This window comes from Pongo pygmaeus, chromosome 6, assembly GCF_028885625.2.
Source record: "Pongo pygmaeus isolate AG05252 chromosome 6, NHGRI_mPonPyg2-v2.0_pri, whole genome shotgun sequence".
NCBI classification, from domain to species: Eukaryota; Metazoa; Chordata; class Mammalia; order Primates; family Hominidae; genus Pongo; species Pongo pygmaeus.
Genome location: NC_072379.2, coordinates 89,963,007 through 89,987,660, shown reverse-complemented (window position 1 = coordinate 89,987,660; position 24,654 = coordinate 89,963,007). Strand labels below are relative to the sequence as shown.

The following is a 24,654-nucleotide window of genomic DNA, read 5'->3' as shown; positions in this document are numbered from 1 at the left end:
CCACGTTACCCAGGCTGGTCTTGAATTCAAGTGATCTACCTGCCTCAGTCTCCCAAAGTGTTGGGATTACAGGCATGAGCCACTGCATCTGGCCACATTTGATGTTTTATCATAACACTCTTTTCTTTGCACCTATGAGGTAGAAAAAGAGCAGATGGACTTGATTTTCCCATAGCCACTCATAAAAACTCCACTCAGGCATGTGGAGTTTAAGTGGCTGGAAAGCTGACATGAGAGATTTACAGTGGAATAGAAAAAAAGCCATAATTCTCAGATACTCAATGTGTGTTCTCAACCCTCATTTATTCAATAGATATGAGTTGCGTGCTTGCCAGGGGCCAGTGACAGGGATATAACTATAAACAACAGGTGATGCATTTCTTGCCCTCATGAAGCTTGTCCTTTAGTGGGAGAGACAGGCATGATGCAGACAACTACTGAGAAGTCTTTGTAAATGATAGAAATGATAAGTGTTGAAAAGAATTACATGTTGCTCTGAGGGCACTTGCTGGGAGACCTGACCTCATCTGGTTGGTCAGGGAAGACTTTCTTGAGGAAATGATATTAATTCCAAAGTTCAAAAGATAACAGGCGAATGAAATGGGAGCAAAACAACTTTTCAGGTAGTCGAATTAGCATGTGCAAAGGCCAGAGGCCTTGATGCAGGATCTTGGTGTGTGAAAGGGGCAGAAAGAAACCAGAGAAGGTGGACAGAATGAGAGGTGGAGCAAGTGCACAGGAAGAAAAGGGATGAAAGTAGGAGGATGGTGTTTGACCAGAGCCTCAACTCAGAGGAATCAGGTACAAGGTAAAGGAAATCAGACTAACAAGTGTTTTTGGACTTCCTACATTGGTCACTTTTTGCCTTCGTTTTCTCTTCTCTTGAAAATCTGGAAATGATTTTCTAACTCTGTGGATGGCAGAGTGGTTACTTTGGTAATTCTGAGTGGGGTTAATAGGTATTCCACACAGCAATTAGATTTTTGGACAGAGTAAGTGCTATTTTCTTGAAGTCCTGCTGTCTTTCTGATTAAATAAAAAAAAAAATTAAACTTCTTGAATTGTGTTAACAAATGGTACCCATTTTTTGGTTGTTATTTTTAACTCCAGGACAGATCTGTGGTTTCAGGACAGTAAAGCTTAGAGACCATGAATATTGTGAGGGCTAGAAGGACCTAAACTCAAATCCTGACTTTGCCAGTTAATATACGTATGTCCTTAGACAATTTACTTATGCCTCCTGTACTTCATTTTCCTCATCTGTTAAACAAGACAAACATGTAGCTCAGAGCTTTGGGTGTGGGAAATACTCCATAAATATTAGTTCTGATATCATTATTGAGGTAAAGTGGCAATTTGTAAAGAATTTCTGGCAAAGTCTTTGGTGGCTTCTACCCATTCTTACTGCTAGTTTCTGATTCCACTCATGACAGGAAGCATGTCAGGATCACCAGCGGCAGTCCTTAACTTCCTGTTTTATAATAAGACAAGTTTCTGTGCCCCTAGACTGTAAATTCCATAAGAAGTTCCTCCAAGAGAAGCACCCACGGGAACTTGTACTATATTCTCAGCATTTAGCGTAATATTTGTTCATAGACGACAATAAGTATCTGCTGAATGAAAAAAATAAGTGAATGAATTAATCCAGGTATTAGAAAATTGAGTGGTTTCTCCTGTTCACCCAACAGTATGTCAGGTGTGTAGGGGAAAGTCCAGCCTGGACAGGTCTGGGAGAGCATATTATTCCCCCTGCTATCAAAATGTGCAGTGAATATAAACAGGAAAAATAAAAACTGATAGTGAGCCTTATAATCTGCTTGCCTGATGGTAAGCACATCCTCCACGCAGAGGCTCACATTCATGCGTTTTCTTTCTAAGGTATTTTAGAGCCACATCTGATCAGTTTTAAATTTTAAGTCACCAAATATCAACAATTGGCCTGCGATAAAAATCTCTATAATCGTGGAATGTTTTAAACATGTTAAAAATTGTATAAAATACCTTAACAGACATCCATGTGTAGATTTAACATAGTTCAGTGTTTTGCTATATTAGCTTTTAAATCTTTTCATGGTTTTAAAAATCTACTAATTATGTATCAGCATGTCTCGTTAGTTTTTATTTTTATTCTTGCCTTCACTCTTTTACTTGATCAATCTTGTTAGAATTTTTTGTAAATACTCTCTCTCCCTCCGCCCCCCCCGCCCCCCCACCCCCCCCTTTTTTAAAGACAGGATCTCACTCTGTTGCTCAGGCTGGAGTGCAGTGGTGCGATCATAGCTCATTGTAAACTCGAACTCCTAGCAGTACTTCTCCCTCAACCTCCTGAGTAGCTGGGACTATAGGCATGTGCTGCCACACTAATTTTTTAATTTTTACTTTTAGTGGAGACCAGGTCTCACTATGTTTCCCAGACTGGTCTCGAACTTCTGACGTCAAGCAATCCTCTTGCCTCAGTGTCCCAAAGTGCTGGGATTACAGGCATGAGTCATTGTGCCTGGCTGAAAATACTTTTTTTTTTTTTTTTTCCCAAAGAACCAGCTTTACTTTCTTTACCATAATATATTTTTCAATAATTTCTGCTCTTACTTTTGTAATTTCCTTTTTTCTGCTCGAAATTTCTGCTTTTCTTTTCATAATTCATTTAGTTAAATATTTAATTTATTAATTACCAATCTTCTTTTCTATATGCATCCAAGAATGTAAAATTTACACAAGTACCATTTTAGCAGCATCCTAAAGCTCTGCTACATAGTTTTTTTGCTGTTGTCCACACACACACATATATATATTCCATAACTTATACTATGACTTTATATGACTCATAAATTATTTATATTTTTAGAAATAATATAATATTTTTAAAAATTGTATATTTGGTATTTTAAAAATTTCCAAACATATGAACATCTTTGTTGTTGGTTTTAAATTCTGTTCCTTTGTGGTAAGTGCAGTGTACAAGATACTGATTCTTTGGAAGTTGGCCTGGTCTTTAAAAGAAAAGTAACCTTTGATTTTTTAAAACAGTTTGCAAATCATGGAACAAGAAGGGACTCTGGTGGTTCAACTCCCTTCTTGATTTATGAAAACATAAGTAACAGAAATAGTGAATGATCAGCTTATTCTCATAGAAACACTTGCTGGGAAAAAAAAAGCACTTTACTTTTTCATGCTTAGCATCACTTTTCATTAGATACAACCTTAAATATTAATTTGGTTTCCATGAAGGATATTGTTTGAGATCTCTTTAGTAATCTGACTCTTTTTACCTGTTAATAAATCCTGGGCTAATCCAAAATCATTTACGCAGAGATAAAAATGACCACTGAATGCTAGTATTAACTGCTTGAGCTCAGCATGTAAGGCTCAAGGTGCAAGAGAGCCTTACATGCTCTCTTACGTGCTGCAACCAGAATCTTTTTTTCTTTTCTTTCTTTTTTTTTTTTTTTGAGACAGAGTCTCACTCTGTCACCCAGGCTGGAGTACAGTGGCACCATCTCGGCTCACTGTAACCTCCATCTCCCAGGTTCAAGCGATTCTTGTGCTTCAGCCTCCCCAGTAGCTGGGATTACAGGTGTGCGCCATTATGCCTGGCTAATTTTTGTATTTTTAGTAGAGACAGGGTTTCACCATGTTAGCCGGGTCTCAAACTCCTGACTTCAAGCGATCCACCCACCTCAGTCGCCCAAAGTTCCAGGATTACAGGCATGAGCCTCTGTACCTGGCTGCAACAGAATCTTTTAGCGGCCAGAAATTTTCTCTTTATCCTTCCTTCTTCAAAAAAGGAATGGAGGATAGAATTGAAGTGAAACTAAAGGAGGTTATGTTTATGGTAAAAGTGGAGAAAAAACGATTTCCTTTTTTTCCTTACCTTAGACCCTCATATAGTTGTGTTTCCTTAAAAAAAAAAAAAAAGAAAACAACAACAAACAATTTTTTCAGATATGACAAAAAAAAATTCCTCCTGTATTTTAGGAATGCACAAATATGTTTTCTCTTTGTGCCACAATCATCTAGTCAGTTATATTTTTTCCTGTTACTAGTCAAACATCAACTACAGAATAAGGTTTTAGGTAATTCACGGTCTTTATGCTAAAAAGCCCATATAGAGTAATGCATTTAAATTTTATTATTCGTAAAAAGGTACAATGATGTAGTGGTTTCCTGGAAAGAGTTATAATTTCATGAGTTTGTAGTTATATAGTAATTATATATTATGTGGTCCACATTGATTTTCCATTCTCCCAATTTAGAACTACATCTCAGAGAATCTGATAAGTCCCCTCTCTGCATTACAGTAATCTGTTGCTGAGCATTTTGTGGGAACCTAAAATTTTTAGTAGTCTGATAAGATATTTGTTATATTAGTGGGTATCTAATGATTACTTGACAGCTGCAAAATGATTTCTCTTGACTATTCTGTTACAAATAAGCAATTTAGGAAGCTGTGTTTGACTTAGTAAAGTGGAATATTAGGTTTGCCATATTGTGTAAAAATAATGATGAGTATTTTAAAATTAAGAGATAGGAAACTAGAATGCTTGTTATAGGTAATTAAGATACAGGTTAATTTTATTAGATGAGTGATGCCATGGTAGACACCTCCAGTTTCTACCACTGAACCAAGCTTCTTAAAAGGAAAATCCCTGCATTGTGAACAAAAATTTACTTGGCTATGTATAAAGAGATGAATTATTTTACTGGTTTGAATAGTGTTCCCCAAAATTCATGACTCCTAGAATCCATGAATATGACCTTACTTAGAAACAGAGTCTTTCAGATGTAATCAAGTTAAGAGGAAGTCATACTAGATTAGGGTGCGCGCTAATCCAGTGGTTGGTGTCCTTACCAGAGAAAGGTATAGACACAGAGACACAGAGACAAACACAGAAAGTTATGGCCCCTATATTTTATGATGTTCACCATCTTTTAATAAGATTAACTCCTTCCTCATCACTTTTATTCCTATCCAGTGGTTTTCTACTGTCTTTCTTTTCCTTTCTCGTGGAAACTTTTGCTACAATAATATTCTTAAACATCTTTTCCTCTCCGTTGGTAACAATGTATCTTTTAAATGAAATTATTCTTTTTCATCAGCTCGTTTTATTTCCTTTTAATTTTTTAAGTCCCTAATATGCCTAATCCTTTTGGGTTTTTTTTCCTCTTTTTTATTTATTTATTTATTTATTTATTTTTATTATTATTATACTTTAGGTTTTATGGTACATGTGCGCAATGCACGGGTTAGTTACATATGTATACATGTGCCATGCTGGTGCGCTGCCCCCACTAACTCGTCATCTAGCATTAGGTATATCTCCCAATGCTATGCCTCCCCCCTCCCCCCACCCCAAAACAGTCCCCGAAGTGTGATGTTCCCCTTCCTGTGTCCATGTGTTCTCATTGTTCAATTCCCACCTATGAGTGAGAATATGCGGTGTTTGGTTTTTTGTTCTTGCGATAGTTTACTGAGAATGATGACTTCCAGTTTCATCCATGTCCCTACAAAGGACATGAACTCTTCATTTTTTATGGCTGCATAGTATTCCATGGTGTATATGTGCCACATTTTCTTAATCCAGTCTATCATTGTTGGACATTTGGGTGGGTTCCAAGTCTTTGCTATTGTGAATAATGCCGCAATAAACATACATGTGCATGTGTCTTTATAGCAGCATGATTTATAGTCCTTTGGGTATATACCAAGTAATGGGATGGCTGGGTCAAATGGTATCTCTAGTTCTAGATCCCTGAGGAATCACCACACTGACTTCCACAGTGGTTGAACTAGTTTACAGTCCCACCAACAGTGTAAAAGTGTTCCTATTTCTCCACATCCTCTCCAGCACTTGTTTCCTGACTTTTTAATGATTGCCATTCTAACTGGTGTGAGATGGTATCTCATTGTGGTTTTGATTTGCATTTCTCTGATGGCCAGTGATGGTGAGCATTTTTTCATGTGTTTTTTGGCTGCATAAATGTCTTCTTTTGAGAAGTGTCTGTTCATGTCGTTCGCCCACTTTTTGATGGGGTTGTTTGTTTTTTTCTTATAAATTTGTTGGAGTTCATTGTAGATTCTGGATATTAGCCCTTTGTCAGATGAGTAGGTTGCAGAAATTTTCTCCCATTTTGTAGGTTGCCTGTTCACTCTGATGGTAGTTTCCTTTGCTGTGCAGAAGCTCTTTAGTTTAATTAGATCCCATTTGTCAATTTTGGCTTTTGTTGCCATTGCTTTTGGTGTTTTAGACATGAAGTCCTTGCCCATGCCTATGTCCTGAATGGTAATGCCTAGGTTTTCTTCTAGGGTTTTTATGGTTTTAGGTCTAACGTTTAAGTCTTTAATCCATCTTGAATTGATTTTTGTATAGGGTGTAAGGAAAGGATCCAGTTTCAGCTTTCTACATATGGCTAGCCAGTTTTCCCAGCACCATTTATTAAATAGGGAATCCCTTCCCCATTTCTTGTTTTCTCAGGTTTGTCAAAGATCAGATAGTTGTAGATATGTGGCGTTATTTCTGACGGCTCTGTTCTGTTCCATTGATCTATATCTCTGTTTTGGTACCAGTACCATGCTGTTTTGGTTACTGTAGCCTTCTAGTATAGTTTGAAGTCAGGTAGTGTGATGCCTCCAGCATTGTTCTTTTGGCTTAGGATTGACTTGGCGATGCGGGCTCTTTTTTGGTTCCATATGAACTTTAAAGTAGTTTTTTCCAATTCTGTGAAGAAAGTCATTGGTAGCTTGATGGGGATGGCATTGAATCTGTAAATTACCTTGGGCAGTATGGCCATTTTCACAATACTGATTCTTCCTACCCATGAGCATGGAATGTTCTTCCATTTGTTTGTATCCTCTTTTATTTCCTTGAGCAATGGTTTGTAGTTCTCCTTGAAGAGGTCCTTCGCATCCCTTGTAAGTTGGATTCCTAGGTATTTTATTCTCTTTGAAGCAATTGTGAATGGGAGTTCACTCATGATTTGGCTCTCTGTCTGTTATTGATGTATAAGAATGCTTGTGATTTTTGTACATTGATTTTGTATCCTGAGACTTTGCTAAAGTTGCTTATCAGCTTAAGGAGATTTTGAGCTGAGACAATGGGGTTTTCTAGATATACAATCATGTCGTCTGCAAACAGGGACAATTTGACTTCCTCTTTTCCTAACTGAATACACTTTATTTCCTTCTCCTGCCTAATTGCCCTGGCCAGAACTTCCAACACTATGTTGAATAGAAGTGGTGAGAGAGGGCATCCCTGTCTTGTGCCAGTTTTCAAAGGGAATGCTTCCAGTTTTTGCCCATTCAGTATGATATTGGCTGTGGGTTTGTCATAGATAGCTTTTATTATTTTGAGATACGTCCCATCAATACCTAATTTATTGAGAGTTTTTAGCATGAAGCGTTGTTGAATTTTGTCAAATGCCTTTTCTGCATCTATTGAGATAATCATGTGGTTTTTGTCTTTGGTTCTGTTTATATGCTGGATTACATTTATTGACTTGCGTATATTGAACCAGCCTTGCATCCCAGGGATGAAGCCCACTTGATCATGGTGGATAAGCTTTTTGATGTGCTGCTGGATTCGGTTTGCCAGTATTTTATTGAGGATTTTTGCATCAATGTTCATCAAGGATATTGGTCTAAAATTCTCTTTTTTGGTTGTGTCTCTGCCTGGCTTTGGTATCAGGATGATGCTGGCCTCATAAAATGAGTTAGGGAGGATTCCCTCTTTTTCTATTGATTGGAATAGTTTCAGAAGGAATGGTACCAGTTCCTCCTTGTACCTCTGGTAGAATTCAGCTGTGAACCTATCTGGTCCTGGACTTTGTTTGGTTGGTAAGCCATTGATTATTGCCACAATTTCAGTTCCTGTTATTGGTCTATTCAGAGATTCAACTTCTTCCTGGTTTAGTCTTGGGAGGGTGTATGTGTTGAGGAATTTATCCATTTCTTCTAGATTTTCTAGTTTATTTGCGCAGAGGTGTTTGTAGTATTCTCTGATGGTAGTTTGTATTTCTGTGGGATTGGTGGTGATATCCCCTTTATCATTTTTTATTGCATCTATTTGATTCTTCTCTCTTTTTTTCTTGATTAATCTTGCTAGCGGTCTATCAATTTTGTTGATCCTTTCAAAAAACCAGCTCCTGGATTCATTAATTTTTTGAAGGGTTTTTTGTGTCTCTATTTCCTTCAGTTCTGCTCTGATTTTAGTTATTTCTTGCCTTCTGCTAGCTTTTGAATGTGTTTGCTCTTGCTTTTCTAGTTCTTTTAATTGTGATGTTAGGGTGTCAATTTTGGATCTTTCCTGCTTTCTCTTATGGGCATTTAGTGCTATAAATTTCCCTCTACACACTGCTTTGAATGCATCCCAGAGATTCTGGTATGTTGTGTCTTTGTTCTCATTGGTTTCAAAGAACATCTTTATTTCTGCCTTCATTTCGTTATGTACCCAGTAGTCATTCAGGAGCAGGTTGTTCAGTTTCCATGTAGTTGAGTGGTTTTGAGTGAGATTCTTAATCCTGAGTTCTAGCTTGATTGCACTGTGATCTGAGAGATAGTTTGTTATAATTTCTGTTCTTTTACATTTACTGAGGAGAGCTTTACTTCCAAGTATGTGGTCAATTTTGGAATAGGTGTGGTGTGGTGCTGAAAAAAATGTATATTCTGTTGATTTGGGGTGGAGAGTTCTGTAGATGTCTATTAGGTCCGCTTGGTGCAGAGCTGAGTTCAATTCCTGGGTATCCTTGTTAACTTTCTGTCTCATTGATCTGTCTAATGTTGACAGTGGGGTGTTAAAGTCTCCCATTATTAATGTGTGGGAGTCTAAGTCTCTTTGTAGGTCACTCAGGACTTGCTTTATGAATCTGGGTGCTCCTGTATTGGGTGCATATATATTTAGGATAGTTAGCTCTTCTTGTTGAATTAATCCCTTTACCATTATGTAATGGCCTTCTTTGTCTCTTTTGATCTTTGTTGGTTTAAAGTCTGTTTTATCAGAGACTAGGATTGCAACTCCTGCCTTTTTTTGTTTTCCATTTGCTTGGTAGATCTTCCTCCATCCTTTTATTTTGAGCCTGTGTATGTCTCTGCATGTGAGATGGGTTTCCTGAATACAGCACACTGATGGGTCTTGAGTCTTTATCCAATTTGCCAGTCTGTGTCTTTTAATTGGAGCATTTAGTCCATTTACATTTGAAGTTAATATTGTTATGTGTGAATTTGATCCTGTCATTATGATGTTAGCTGGTTATTTTGCTCCTTAGTTGATGCAGTCTCTTCCTAGTCTCGATGGTCTTTACATTTTGGCATGATTTTGCAGTGGCTGGTACCGGTTGTGCCTTTCCATGTTTAGCGCTTCCTTCAGGAGCTCTTTTAGGGCAGGCCTGGTGGTGACAAAATCTCTCAGCATTTGCTTGTCTGGAAAGTATTTTATTTCTCCTTCACTTATGAAGCTTAGTTTGGCTGGTTATGAAATTCTGGGTTGAAAATTCTTTTCTTTAAAAATGTTGAATATTGGCCCCCACTCTCTTCTGGCTTGTAGGGTTTCTGCTGAGAGATCCGCTGTTAGTCTGATGGGCTTCCCTTTGAGGGTAACCCAACCTTTCTCTCTGGCTGCCCTTAACATTTTTTCCTTCATTTCAACTTTGGTGAATCTGACAATTATGTGTGTTGGAGTTGCTCTTCTCGAGGAGTATCTTTGTGGCGTTCTCTGTATTTCCTGAATCTGAATGTTGGCCTGCCTTGCTAGATTGGGGAAGTTCTCCTGGATAATATCCTGCAGAGTGTTTTCCAACTTGTTTCCATTCTCCCCGTCACTTTCAGGTACACCAATCAGACGTAGATTTGGTCTTTTCACATAGTCCCACATTTCTTGGAGGCTTTGCTCGTTTCTTTTTATTCTTTTTTCTCTAAACTTCCCTTCTCGCTTCATTTCATTCATTTCATCTTCCATGGCTGATACCCTTTCTTCCATTTGATCGCATCGGCTCCTGAGGCTTCTGCATTCTTCACGTAGTTCTCGAGCCTTGGTTTTCAGCTCCATCAGCTCCTTTAAGCACTTCCCTGTATTGGTTATTCTAGTTATACATTCTTCTAAATTTTTTTTCAAAGTTTTCAACTTCTTTGCCTTTGGTTTGAATATCCTCCTGTAGCTTGGAGTAATTTGATCGTCTGAAGCCTTCTTCTCTCAGCTCGTCAAAGTCATTCTCTGTCCAGCTTTGCTCCGTTGCTGGTGAGGAGCTGCGTTCCTTTGGAGGAGGAGAGGCGCTCTGCTTTTTAGAGTTTCCAGTTTTTCTGCTGTTTTTTCCCCATCTTTGTGGTTTTATCTAGTTTTGGTCTTTGATGATGGTGATGTACAGATGGGTTTTTGGAGTGGATGTCTTTTCTGTTAGTTTTCCTTCTAACAGACAGGACCCTCAGCTGCAGGTCTGTTGGATTACCTGGCCGGCCGGTCGTGTGAGGTGTCAGTCTGCCCCTGCTGGGGGGTGCCTCCCAGTTAGGCTGCTCGGGGGTCAGGGGTCAGGGACCCACTTGAGGAGGCAGTCTGCCCTTTCTCAGATCTCCAGCTGCGTGCTGGGAGAACCACTGCTCTCCTCAAAGCTGTCAGACAGGGACATTTAAGTCTGCAGAGGTTACTGCTGTCTTTTTGTTTGTCTGTGCCCTGCCCTAGAGGTGGAGCCTACAGAGGCAGGCAGGCCTCCTTGAGCTGTGGTGGGCTCCACCCAGTTCAAGCTTCCAGGCTGCTTTGTTTACCTAAGGGAGCCTGGGCAATGACGGGCCCCCCTCCCCCAGCCTCGCTGCCGCCTTGCTGTTTGATCTCAGACTGCTGTGCTAGCAATCAGCGAGACTCCGTGGGCGTAGGGACCCTCTGAACCAGGTGTGGGCTATAATCTCCTGGAGCACCGTTTCCTAAGCCCGTGGGAAAAGCACAGTATTCGGGTGGGAGTGGCCCGATTTTCCTGGTGCCGTCTGACACCCCTGGAAAGGGAACTCCCTGACCCCTTGCGCTTCCCGAGTGAGGCAATGCCTCGCCCCGGCTTCGGTTGGCGCACGGTGCACTCACCCACTGACCTGTGCCCACTGTCTGGCACTCCCTAGTGAGATGAACACAGTACCTCAGATGGAAATGCAGAAATCACCCGTCTTCTGCATTGCTCACCCTGGGAGCTGTAGACCGGAGCTGTTCCTATTCGGCCATCTTGGCTCCTCCCTCCTTTTGGTTTTTAAGATGTTTTTGATTGATACTACAAGATCCTAGTGCTCACCAATGAATGTTGAAATAGTACAGAGATTTTTAATGAGTATGTTGTTAGATGCTGTTTGAACATTTGTACTCTGGAATGGAGTGGCAAATATTAATACCTAAAGGTGTTAACCAGTAGTGTATATGAGAGTTAAGTTACCTGTGATAAGATGGGCAGTATGTGCCTTATTTAGCTTTAGCTGATTTTTGTCTTGCAGGAAAATGGAAAAGTGGTAATGGAGTCTTACTCTTAACAGATCTCTTAATTTTTAGGGGAAGATGGAAAATCCAAGTTCAACAACTCTGAAAGTCTGAAATTTTATCCTACTTACAAGTTAATAGGCATTAGCTTGCTGCAGTTTTATCTATGCCGGCAGAAGATAGGAGACTCCTGGGTCAGAGACAAAGGACTTTATTACTCTGGCATTGGCAATAGCCAGAATAGCAACATTTTCTTACCCTGGTATCTTGAGCCTTAATTCCCAGAGGGTAACAGAGGAAAGGGCTGGCTAACCTGAGCACACAGTGCATTGTGTTACAACAAAGAAATCCTGAATTTAGGAAACCTGAATCCTTTATAGTGGGAAGTAAACATGCCTGCCCTTTGCTTTGGATGGAGATTGTCTCCATCTTCCAAAGCTGTTCCCTATACAAACATCATTGAAAGGATAGTCCAGAAGAATCTCAGCCATTAAGGGGTTCTAGATACTTATTATAGAGTTACTGAGTAATCTTTCAGAATTCATTTTCATAGGTCACATTAAATATTACATTTTAATCATTTAAATTAAGCCTGATGATGTAGGGTAGTTGTATTTTTAAGGCTTTTGAAAACCTATAGTGCTGAGTTAAAGTCTAGGAAGTATTCATTTGTATTCTTGGTCCTATACTTTTATATTTCATAGATCCATATACTAACAAAAGGAGTTTTGAGAATCAACATAGGGTTGCCATTTCTTCTATTTTGCCATATATGAAAACAACCCTCTCAAAACATCTAAATACTACTTACTATTGCTACCAATTTAAAAAAAATGAACCTAACTACTAATGCAATGTGGCACTATGGATTGGATCCTGGAATGGAAAGAAAAAATTAAAGGAAAAACTGGTAAAGTCTAAATGTTCAGAGTCTAGTAAATGGTAATATACCAATGTCAGTTACTTGGTTTTGAAAAATATACTAAAGAAATATAAGATATTAACAATGGGAAAAATTCTCTATACCATCTTTGCAACTTTTCTGTGTATCAGAATTATTCCAAAATAAGTCTATTTAAAAAAAGGAAAACAGTTGATATTTTAAATAATAAAGATAAGGAAGTAAACATAGAACAAATGACAGTTTTTCAAAAATTAAATACATTTAGCTTTATGAAAAATTAAGTACACTATACTTATTTTTATTTTTTTGACAGGAACTGATAAAGATTTTCAGATGCATTAGTATAGATTCATGGATTATTGGCATTTGGGAACCACGTGATATCTTCACTTAATTTTAATTTACTGTAAATGAGAGGAAATAATCTTTTCACTTTTCTTAGCCTTTAGAATCAGATACCTTTAGAATCAATTATACTCTGTACCTGACCAGATATTTAGCCTATGTCCTTTCTATGAATCCAGTCTGATTCTGTACAGTCACAGATTATGAGTTTTAATCCGGATAGGTTGGTGGATCATCTTTAACATAAAATTTAGCTTTTTTAAGAATTTCCATTATGCAGCTGGCCCTAAGGAGACTTACTTTGTTATTTATTTATTTTCTTATTTTAATTTGTATTAGAGATGGGGGTCTCACTATTTTGTTCAGGCTTGTCTTGAACTCCTGGTCTCAAGTGATCCTCCCTCCTTGGCCTTCTAAAGTGGTGTGATTACAGGTGTAAGCCACCATGCCCAGCCTCCCAAGGAGACTTACAATTGGGAAGGTAGAGTGAGGATTAGAGGAGGGCAGGTTCCTGATGTTGATGCCAGTCAAGAGGGAGTTGAGACCAGGCAAGAAATGTGGTTTTGGTAGGAAAGCACCTGGTGGAACAGACTGCAGCCATGCAGCCACCAATGTGTCTGGACAGTGTATACACCTGGGGGGAATCTAGGATGCAGTAGGGTTCAAGGGCAGGCCGTTAGTTCCTGCAAGGTGGTATCAGCTAGAGCAGAGGTTCCCAACTATGGTAGCATATTGGAATCATCTGGGCAGATTTGTAAAATACTCAGGTCCCACCCTCTAGAGATTCTGGTGCAGTTGGTATGGGGTGAGGCTGTGAATTTTTTAAAAGAGCTTCCCATGTGTTACATACAATATGCTGCCAGGGTTGGCAACTACTGTGCTAGGGTGGGATGAGAAAGGGTCCCACTTGTGGAAGAGGGTGACTGGCATGAGCTTCCCAAACTGCATGGCAGAAGGCTAGTTCTAGGACCAGTGCCCATGGAGGGAGAGAAGGCTATGATTCAGTGAACAGAGCAGGAGAACAAGAGTTGCAGGGGCGGGTGTTTTGATCTGGAGGTGCCTACACTGGCCCTGACCCTTTTAGCGTGACCAAACCATTCCTATCTGCCTGTGACTTTCATAGATGTAGCACTGAAATACCAGTATCCTGGGAAACCCCTTTGTCCCAGGCAAACTGGAAGTTTGGTTATTCTAGCCCCTTTGATCCAGGCCAAAGCATCCTGCATGATATCCTATGACCAGCACCAACAAAAATACAGCTCTGCCTTTCCTTGATATTCTTATCTCACCTCTTACCTTCCATTATGTTTCTGATAAAGCCAACTCTTTTTTGGGGAACAAGAAACAGAGTGCAGTACATTCTATGTCAGGAAGGGTCAGCTCAGGAACTAGGTAAGATTTCAGTGAGCTCAGCAGTGAGGAGCTTCAGAATCAGAAACAGGAGTAGTGTAAAGCAGTTGTTCTCAAACTTTAGAGTGCAGTAAAATCACCTGAAGGTTTGGCTGAATCACCGGTGGGTAGGCTGCATCCTCCGAGCTTCTGAGGAAGTCTATAGCGAGGCTTGAGAAGTTTGCATTTCTAACAAGCTGATGCTGTTGGTCTGAAAACCACTCTTTGAGAACCACTGGTGTAAATAACCTTGACTTTGTAGCAGGCGTACCTGGGTGTGGATGATCTCTCTCAGTCTATGGTTTCTTACTTGTAAAAGGGCGGAAATAATACTCACCTCATCAGTCATCATGAACTATCACATAATTCACTAAACAGGATGTCCAGGATATGGTAGATACTTCCATTCTCTGAAAGATCTTTCTGTATCCTTTGCATGGGGACAGTTTGGTATTGAATATTTTTAGAGTTAACAATTCCAGATTTGATCATCAAAATCATGTAGAGGAACTTTTTACAACTATAAGAAACCTAGGGCCCTACCTCTTTGGAGATTCTGATTCAGCAGGCCTGAGGGAAGGCCTGGGCATCAGTTGGTTTAGAAAGCCTACCATGGTACTTCTGAGAGTCAGTTCTGGGAACCGCTATTTTGAGGAGCATTTCTCTTGTACAAGGGTTCTCAAGCACTGAATTTGTATTCAGTCATTTGGAGGATTTTAAAAGATGCTGATGCCTGGACCCCAGAGATTGTGATTTAGATGGTTGGGAGTAAGTCATGGGCATTGGAATTTAAAAGCTCCCAGGTGATTCTGAAGTGCAACCAAGGTTGAGAACCTCCCTTCTAGGGTATTCCTGGAACAAGAAAAACACGGAGTATTTGTTACAATGCAGATTCTTAGGTCTTACCTCAGAGCTGCCTGCACAAACTCTCTGGGCAAGAGACAGTATCTGCATTATAAATTGATGTCTTGAATTGTTATTCTTAACAAAGTTTGAGAATCACAGCTCAAGGGACATTATAGCATCCTTAAATATTGCCTGACTACACCTCCCTCACCTGTTTATATAGCACTTTACAGTGTACTTTACATTGTTATCTCATGGAATCTCCTGCATATCCTTATGAGACAGTTGGAGTAGATGTTATCTCTAGTGAATTGGTGAGGAATTGGATATTCAGGGAGGTTTTCTCTCCAGTAGCACGTGTGGGTATATAAACATAAATCAGGCAAATGTGCTTCTCTGAAAGGAGACAATAGTCTATTGGAGAAGTAAGACAGAAACAGGCATTCAGGTAGGAAGAGACTGCAGTATGGTTGAAAAATACTATGAAAATTCAGAGAAGGAGGGGTTAGCAGGAAGTCATTAATGAGAAGGGAATTTGAGAAGGCTATTTGGAGGAAGTGGTTCTGGCCCATTTTAGAGCTGTCAAAGTCTAGTTTCCTTTGAGGATCTTGATAGAGGGCACGTGACTACGGCCTTACAGCTATGCTCCAATTGTTTCTCTTTATTAGGTTTTCCTCATTTTATGGCCCAGGCTGTGTAACTTCCTTTGTGTTATCATCTCATCATATTTATAATAAATTCTATTTTTCCTTTGAGATTTTGCTATCTGTTTAATAAAAATGTGGTATGTCTTTGAATTTTATAAATAAATGATTATTTTTATGTTCCTAGAATAAAAAAATTACAATAAATTTTTCTCCCATTAGGAAGATAAACCAATAATAGACATATAAACTATCGTCTTCATTTTTATAGAGGTAGATTTTTTTTTTAGCTATAACTATCTAGCTAAAAATAAACATTTGTACTTTTATGGCTATGTTATTAGATCAAGGAGTATGAAGAAAGTTTCAAGGACAATAGATTTATTTCTGGAACAAAAGAGACAATAAGGAATAAAACTATGACTGGCAGTCTGATAAAGAGCCCAACTCTGTTAGGAAAAGCCCAAAAGGCTTTTCTCTTTTCCTGCAACATCTGTCTCAGATTATTGTATATAATACTTACTTCCATACAGCATACTTTTGACTTTTCTTCAAAAGTCATATGAAGACATGGAGAACCTTTATAATTGATAAGATTTGAGAAAATTGGTTTGTTAGTGGTCTTTACTGAAATAGATAATTTTTAAGTAAAATGCAGTTTATGATTTTCAAATGCAGTGCATATTCTAAAACATGTAAGTGCAAAAAATACAATTATATCTGTCCCATTAGTTATTAAAATTTAAAATACATAAAATACACCTATTCTTTGACCTCCCAGGTCCACGTCTAGTACTCTATCCTGCATAAATACTGATAGAAGTGCACAGGAATATATGAAAGGATGTTTGTTGCAACATTATGACAGCAAAAAAGGAGATTATCTAAATGTCCATTAGTACAGGACTGTTTAAATGAATTATAGTTCACCCCCATAATGGAATAGTATGCCATCATTGGAAAAAATACGTTATTGATGTAGAAGGATGCCAAGCTTACCTTAAGAAAAAAAAAGTCAAGTGACTGAACAGTGTACATAGTATAAAACTATTTGTGAAGTGAAAAGGATATATGAATGTATGTGTATGTGTGTATGTATGCATCTACTTGAATGTACATAGACTATTCTTGACATGGTACACAAAATGTGTCAAAAATGCTTACCATTTAGAAGGCATCTACAGTTTGAATAGTATATGTGAAGGGAGTATTTTTATTCTTCACTATGTACCCTTTCAATTCTTAGAATTTTTGCACCACATGTATATTATTTTAAAATAACACGTAAAATAATTATTTACAAAATAAAATATTAAATTTATATTTAATAATATAGTTTATATACATTAAGAAAGCCCTTTAACAGCCTAACTCTTGGACTAAAAAACATTTCTAGGCATGTTAAAGGAAATAAAAGCTTCATTACTTCTTAGTTTAAATAATTATTGACTTATGATTAATAGTCCCTGAAAAATATTACAGCACAAAAATGAACTTTCACCATTATTGCTAATAATTACATATGCCACCAGTTGAGACCTCAAGATTTGAATTGTAGTAATGCAAATTGAGATTTTTTTTCCCCTGGTGTTTATGCCTCTGCTGAAGTGTCATGGAAACATTTAATAATGATTCAACCATATTAAGCTCTTTGCTTCATTTGCCACGTTAGGCTTTTGTGCAGATGAGTCCTGCTCATCTGTTGTTTTTGGCTTGACTCCTATTTTTTCAAATCAGAGATTAGTGAAATATTGTTTTCCATTATTGAATCATCTATATAACTCTCCCCAATATAATGGAGGAATGTTTTTAAAAAATTAATTATTTGTCGTTTTTATGATTTAATATGACATGTTTCCAGAGTTGCGTTTTTGAAGAAAACTTTAGTAATTTATAAAATAGTATGCTTTGACACTGACATATATTCTCATGACTATCAATTTCCATTGTTTTCTAGTCTGATACCATAATTCTCGAGATTTTTTTTTTGTTTCTACTTCTCTTTATCTTTGCTTCTACTTTCTTATCTTTGTTTCTACTATCTTCATGTGTTACTGTTCACTATAAGGCTCAGACTTCTAAGAGGAGAAGGTCTGATTTGGTTAGTCACTGTCCAATATAAGGAAACACTTACAGACAGAGTTCTGTCTTTATCAGGTCATCTGTTGACTGTTGACCTTTTATGCCTGGCCAACACAAAGCTAGAACTTTGATCTCTGATCCAATCAGATGTATCCAGGAAATCATGGGCATCTAAGTGATAACGTCCTCTCATACACTCAGAATCTAATCTATGGACTGTTCACCAGTCCAACAGCCCAACACACACTATTGTAACTTTTGTTAAATTTACTCTTAGCCCTGATGACAAAGTAGAATACAATGCAACAGAATAAAAGAATAAACCAGCCTAGGGGAAAGTTTAGATTTGCCTTGCATAACTCACAGGTTCGAGGTTCAACATTGGGAATAGGACACAGGCCTTGTATCCACATGAAGTTTTCATCCCTACTTGGCAACTCCCCAGGTAGACAACCATAATCTCAGAGATCGTGGTTCCTATGTAGAAGAGGGATAAGAATATTTCTTTGTAGGATTGATATGAAGATTTAGTGTGATTGTGTATGTAAATTGAGTAGAACAGTAACAGACACAGTAATTATAATAGCAGCAAACATTTGTTGAGTACTTCCTATGAGCCAAGCATTACTCTAAACTCTTTATGTCTATTAGCTCATGTAATCCTCATAACAGCCCTATGAGATAATTATCTCCAATTGACAGATGAGAAAACAGAGGCACGGGCAGTCTCTGTAATTTGCTTAAGATTACACAGCTGGTAAGGGAAGGCGCCAGTAGCTCACGTTGTTAACATCTACACTACACTAGCGCTCCACGTGAAGTCAGTGCCCCATGTTCTAGTGTCTAGGACTTGTTTCAGCCCCCAAGACTCTGTGGCCTTCTGGGTTCCACCCTATCTTCTCCATTAAATGCAACCACAACCCTCAGTTCATGATGGTCAGTGGCTCCCCTGGGAATTTGGAGGTGGTTTAAGGTCAGGGATTGCACTGTGTACCATTTTACCTGCTCTCCACCCCCTCCCCAAAGCTGAGAGTTACCAGCTTCTGTGGGATTATCTCACAAGGAGCAGTAGTCTCAGGCTAGGCTGGTTTCCTTGGAATTTCGGTGAAAAAAAATGTCTTCAGTCTGTTACATCTCCATGTCATCCTGTTCTCTGTCCTCCATTTGTGAAACACTGAACATTTTAAGTAGTGTCAGTCCTTAAGTCGTACTGTGAAGAGGTAACATTTGCCTCTTTAAACCACCCATCCTATCAGTCCTTTCTGTTTCACTCTTTCATATCTCAGTGAGTCAATTTAATTAGAAGCTTTCAGCTACTGAAGAAATAGAAGATTAGTGACAGAATGGAAAGAGGTCATTTAGAGAAGAGCTTCTCAAACCTTAATGTGCATGTGAATCATCTAGGGACTTGTTAAAATACAGATTCTCTGCAGTAGGTTGGGGGTGGGGCCTGAGATTCTGCATTTTTAACAAGCTCCTGGTGATGTCAATGCTGCTTGTCTCTGAACTGCACTCTGAGTAGTAAGTATTTAAAGGTGACATCCTAAGATGGCAGAAGATTTACCTTCTTACCTTTCCAGGCACATTGAATCCAAATAAATGAATCTCTCTTAGTAGAATCTCATTAATGCAATTGGATGCTAAGAAAAACTTCACAATTTAAAACCCTGCCCATAAACTGCTTACCAGTTAAAGCCATTGCTGGTTTGAGAAAAGAATGGTATGAACTTGTTTATCTGGTAATCAGTATAAACACTGTAAAAACAAGCATTTCCTCCATCAGTATAATTTAGTGACTCTCAAATGATTTATATTCATTTTTACTTCGCTTTATGTAAAAGAGTATTGCTTTGCTGCTGCTCATGATTGAGTTTCTTTTTTTTTTTTTTTTTTTTTGAGACAGGGTCTCTATTGCCCAGGCTGGAGTACAGTGGTGCCATCTCAGCTCACTGTGACCTCCACTTCCCTGGTTCAAGCGATTCTCCTGCCTCAGCCTCCCGAGTAACTGGGATTACAGGCATGCACTACCATATCCAGCTAATTTTTGTATTTTTAGAAGAGACAGGGTTTCACCATATTGGCTGGGCTGGTTTGGAACTCCTGACCTCAAGGGATCCACCCATCTCAGTCTCCCAAAGTGCTGGGATTACAGGCGTGAGCCACTGCACCTGGCCCATGGTTGAATTTCTTATAACTAGGAAAGCAGATGATTAAACTTTGGTTCAAGGGTCACATATGTATTTCCTTTCTTTTCTTTTTTTGTCATTTTTTCTTTTGAGACAGAATTTCACTCTTTTTGTCCAGGCTGGAGTGCAGTAGCACAATCACAGCTCACTGCAGCCTCGAACTCCTGGGTTCAAATGATCCTCCTGCCTTAACCTCCCAAGAGGCTAGGACTACAGGTGCATGCCACCACATCCAGCTAATTTAAATTTTTTTTTTTTTTTTTTTTTTTTTTGTAGAGACAGGGTCTTGCTATGTTGCTTAGGCTGGTCTTGAACTTCTGGCCTTAAGTGATGCTCCTGCCTCACCTCTGAAAGCATTGAAATTGTAGACATGAGACACTGTGCCTGACTCCCCATGTGTATTTCAATATCTCTTTCTTTGTTCCTCTAATATCACCTACATAAAAGAAAGGTTAAGTCAACTTTTATTTCCCCGAATTTTGATTTGGAGTCAGCTCACTCGGAGTGTTTATGAATAATTCTGTTAGAAAAGATTTGATAATGCTAATCTGAATAATGAAATATGCAGAGTTCTAGATGTGGAGGTGCATTGTGAGTAGAAACCTCCTGTGAAATGAAGCAGCTGATTCTCCTTGTGGTGGAAAGACTTACATTCTTTATTTCTGTTTTCAGGGAGGAGAGCACTGTTACTACCAGGGCCATATCCGAGGAAACCCTGCCTCATTTGTTGCATTGTCAACATGCCACGGACTTCAGTAAGTGTTCAAAAAGTTATTTTTACTGTTTGTTTTTTCAATAATTTATTTTCTTTATTATGAATGCACTATAGTAGATATCCCTATTTTGTGTCAAGAAATAACTTTAAATCGGTGATGGATCTGATTTTTTTTCTCTTTTGCATTTTATAAACCAAGCAGATTTTTAAATTAGGGTTGCAAATGGTCAGGCGTGGTGGCTCACGCCTATAATCCCAGCACTTTGGGGGATCGAGGCAGGCAGATCACCTGAGGTCAGGAGTTCGAGAGCAGCCCAGCCAACATGGTGAAACCCTGTCTCTACTAAAAATACAAAAATTAGCTGGGCATGGTGGCAGGTACCTGTAATCCCAGCTACTCAGAAGGCAGAGGCAGGAGAATCACTTGAACCTGCGAGGTGGAGGTTGCAGTGAGCCGAGACCATGCCATTGCACTCCAGCCTGTGGGATAGAGTGAGACTCTGATTCAAAAAAAAAGAAAGAAAGAAAGAAAAGTCCTACATTTTGCAAAAGAAAGAAAAAATATATATTGTCAAGAAAAAAGACAAGCATACTTTAAGAAGATGCTAGACTCCATCTCAAAAAAACTAAATTAAATAAAATTAGAGCTGCAGAAAACAGAGGCTTTTGAATTTCACAATGATACCTTAAAATGATATTTGAAGCATTTTTCTAGTTTCATCCAAATTCAGACAGGAGTGATTTGGGTTAACTTCGGTGTCTGTTTCTGTGGCTGTTTAGCCCCTTGATATTCTTCCCTACTCTTTCTTCATATTAGTTTTTATATTTTCGTCAAATAATAGCAGTTTCAGTAAATGGAAACTCTTGACTCCTTACACAAAGAGAAAAGGCTGCTAGTGACCTCAAGAGCTCATATGTCTTTGCTCCTTTTTTTCAGCCTGAATCCCACCTAATTCATAGCAAATCTGTGGGAGGGTCTGTCGTTTCTCAGAGATCTCCAAGGAACAAAGTTCATCCTTCCTCAGGGCCTTGCTTCCTTTCTCATAACCTCTATCAAATAATGTTTGCTGATGTTTAACATGGGAATACATCCACTTCCTCCATCCTGTCGATAATGATAATGCACAGGTGGTTGTTTCTTACTTGTTTTGTAACCCCTTATAAAGTTACTGTGTCATTCCTCAGCATTCTCTTTTAACTAAATCGTTTCATTTCCTTCTTGTTTGTTTTACTTTTTGGCACAGAAAAATCCAGAACTTTAGTTTTGTTAAATTTTCGTTGAGAAACTTTAAAATAATTCCTTTTTGTTACCAAGTTAGAGATGTGGCTTTTCATCTAACAAGCAGTTACTGGGTGTCTCTTGTGTGCCAGTCCTAGGAATATAAAGGCAATTGAAACACAAGTCCTGGGAGCTCACAGTCTCATGAGGAGGCCAAATCTAGCCCATTTCCTGATGTGGAACATGATAGGTATATTTGCTTTTTTTTTTTGAGAGAGAGAGAGAAAAAAAAAAAACTGGGAAAAATGTAAGCTAAGCATTGTCACTGAAGAACAGGTGGCACCTAACCGCTCCGGAAACATGCCACCTGTAGACGGTGGAGTGCAATACGTTGGAATAGCCTATCCAAGGGAGAGGGTTACACTGACAGATCTTAAATCTAGGAAAGAGAGCTAATGGACACGGCCAGAGAATCTAGCTAGTCTGCCTGAGTGACACCTCTGGTCAGGATCTGGGAATAAGCATATTACACAGAAAGGAAAGAATATAAGGGTAAGTTAAATAACCAGAGACCGGAGGCCATGTGCCTGAGAGCATGGAAGACTTCCATTTCCTTGTTTGTGCTAAAAGACTACTGTGAATAAAGGTGTACATTTATTTACTTTAAATACATTATTTGAAGAAAGAGGTTGTTACAAACATGGAATCCATGCTTAATATCGGACAGTCTCTGTTTTCTTATTAGGAAAAAGAAACATTGAATTCCTTTTCAGCAGTAAAATTGTTACATCTGAGCTCAAGACAAGCACATCTGTCACCTAGGAATAGTACAGTGAGACCTGTCCACATTTGTGACAGCAAGTGTATATTGGAGGGTAAAAAATGAAGAATTTTGTTTCCCCTTTTCTCTCTCTTAAAATCTCAATCCAAAGTCATAGTGTCAGCATCTTTCTCAGTACTTGTTCCAGTCTGCCTTCTGGTTTTCCAAATGGACTCAATGTTGTGAGAATCAGAGAGAAGATATTTGTGCCTTCTAAGGGCTATAAATGGACCTGAGAACCTAAGAATGATACTTGTTACTAATCCTACTGTAGTCATGTAAAGAAGGATTGAAAAATAACTTTTAGGCCTGGCCCGGTGGCTCACCCCTGTAATCCCAGGCGTGAGCCACCGTGCCCACTTTTCTTTTTTCTTTTCTTTTCTTTTTTTTTCTTTTCTCTTCTCTTTTCTCTTCTTTTTTCTTTTCTTTTGTTCTTTCATTCATTCATTCGTTTGTTCATTCGTTCATTCATTCTTTCTTTTGTTCATTCTTTTCTGTCAGAGTCTCACTCTGTCCCACAGGCTGGAGTGCAGTGGTATGATCTCAGCTCACTGCAGCCTCCGCCTCCCAGGCTCAAGTGATTCTCCTGCCTCAGCTTCCCAAGTAGCTGGGATTATAGGCACCTGCCACCATGGCTGGCTAATTTTGTATTTCACTTTGGGAGGCTGAGGTGGGTGGATCACTTGAGGTCAGGAGTTTGAGACCAGCCTGGCCAACCTGATGAAACCCTGTCTCTACTAAAAATACAAAAATTAGCGGGGCGTGGTGGTGGGTGCCTGTAATCCCAGCTACTTGGGAGGCTGAGGCAGGAGAATCACTTAAGCCCAGGAGGCAGAGGTTGCAGTGAGCTGAGATCATGCCATTGTACTCCAGCCTGGGCGACAGAGCAAGACTCCATGTCAAAAAAAAAAAAAACAAAAAAAAAAGGAAAAATAACTTTTAGGAGATTGCATACTAACTGGATCAGGAATAGAACTCAGAATCCTGTCTTAGTTATGTATTTTTAATTTTAATTTTATTTTATTTTTGAGACAGAGTCTCATTCTGTCACCAGGTTGGAGTGTAGTGGCATGATCTCAGCTCACTGCAACCTCCACCTCCCAGGTTCAAGCCATTCTTGCACCTCAGCCTCCTGAGTAGCTGGGATTACAGGTGCCTGCCAGCATGCCCATCTAATTTTTGTATTTTCAGTAAAGACGAGGTTTTGCCATGTTGGCCAGGTTGGTCTCGAACTACTGACCTCGTGATCCGCCCACCTCAGCCTCCCAAAGTGCTGGGATTACAGGGTTATTTTAATTAAGTAAATTTTACTTCTCCTTTTAAGAACGTTTTTATTTAAAACTAAATAAAAATAAACAGAAAACCTATTGTGCATCTTGGAACATTGTCAGAATTGTGTATGACCATTTTAGGCTTTCTTAGACTTTTTTGAGCGCATAGGATAAATATACCCTTGTATCATCTTGTTATTTAGTAATTATTGCTTCTCATCTTGACTACCTTCTGAACAAAAATTTCTGGAAGAAATATTTTGGGGGGATGTTATGAAATATTGAATAGTGTATGTTGTCCCAATTACAGTGGTTTAGATATGAGATATATTATGTCATCCATGATTCATCCTTTATAAATTACCAAGTGCGTATTTTTTTTTCATTTTTGATTTATTAAATTCAGTTGAATAACATAAATAAGGGAAAATCAGATTCGTATATCTTTCCCATAAAGAACCTGCAAGGTCATGTTTGTTTGGAGTCAAAGGACTAATAGGCAGTGTTTTGATCTTGGTGTGTTTGGTGTTAATGCAAAAATCTTGTTACTATGGGAACCTTAAAGAATGGAGTTAAGTTTGAGTTTATTGCCCTCTTGTGGAAATTTGTAAGAATGGCTTTTTCCTTTCAAAATCTTATTTTGATACAACCTTTTGAAATTTTAGCTCAATTGGTCTGTGACGACTTGGTCTTAGCTATAGGTTTTTATCAAGTATACTGTTACGGACTCAATATAAAAATTAGGATTTATATAAGTAAAACAAAAATATTTCAGTTCTCAAAGCATATAAACAC

At 38.6% G+C, this 24,654-nt stretch overlaps 1 protein-coding gene across 27 annotated transcripts in view; it reads left to right on the top strand.

Moving 5' to 3' along the window:
• The window catches only part of ADAM22 (ADAM metallopeptidase domain 22), a 277,808-nt gene that overhangs the window by 155,375 nt on the left and 97,779 nt on the right, over positions 1-24,654 (top strand). For all 27 annotated transcript variants that reach the window (XM_063667635.1, XM_054493744.2, XM_054493743.2 and 24 more), the window contains one exon: positions 20,507-20,589. In XM_063667635.1, coding sequence (XP_063523705.1) covers positions 20,507-20,589 — 83 coding nt within the window. The remainder of the gene's footprint in view (positions 1-20,506; positions 20,590-24,654) is intronic.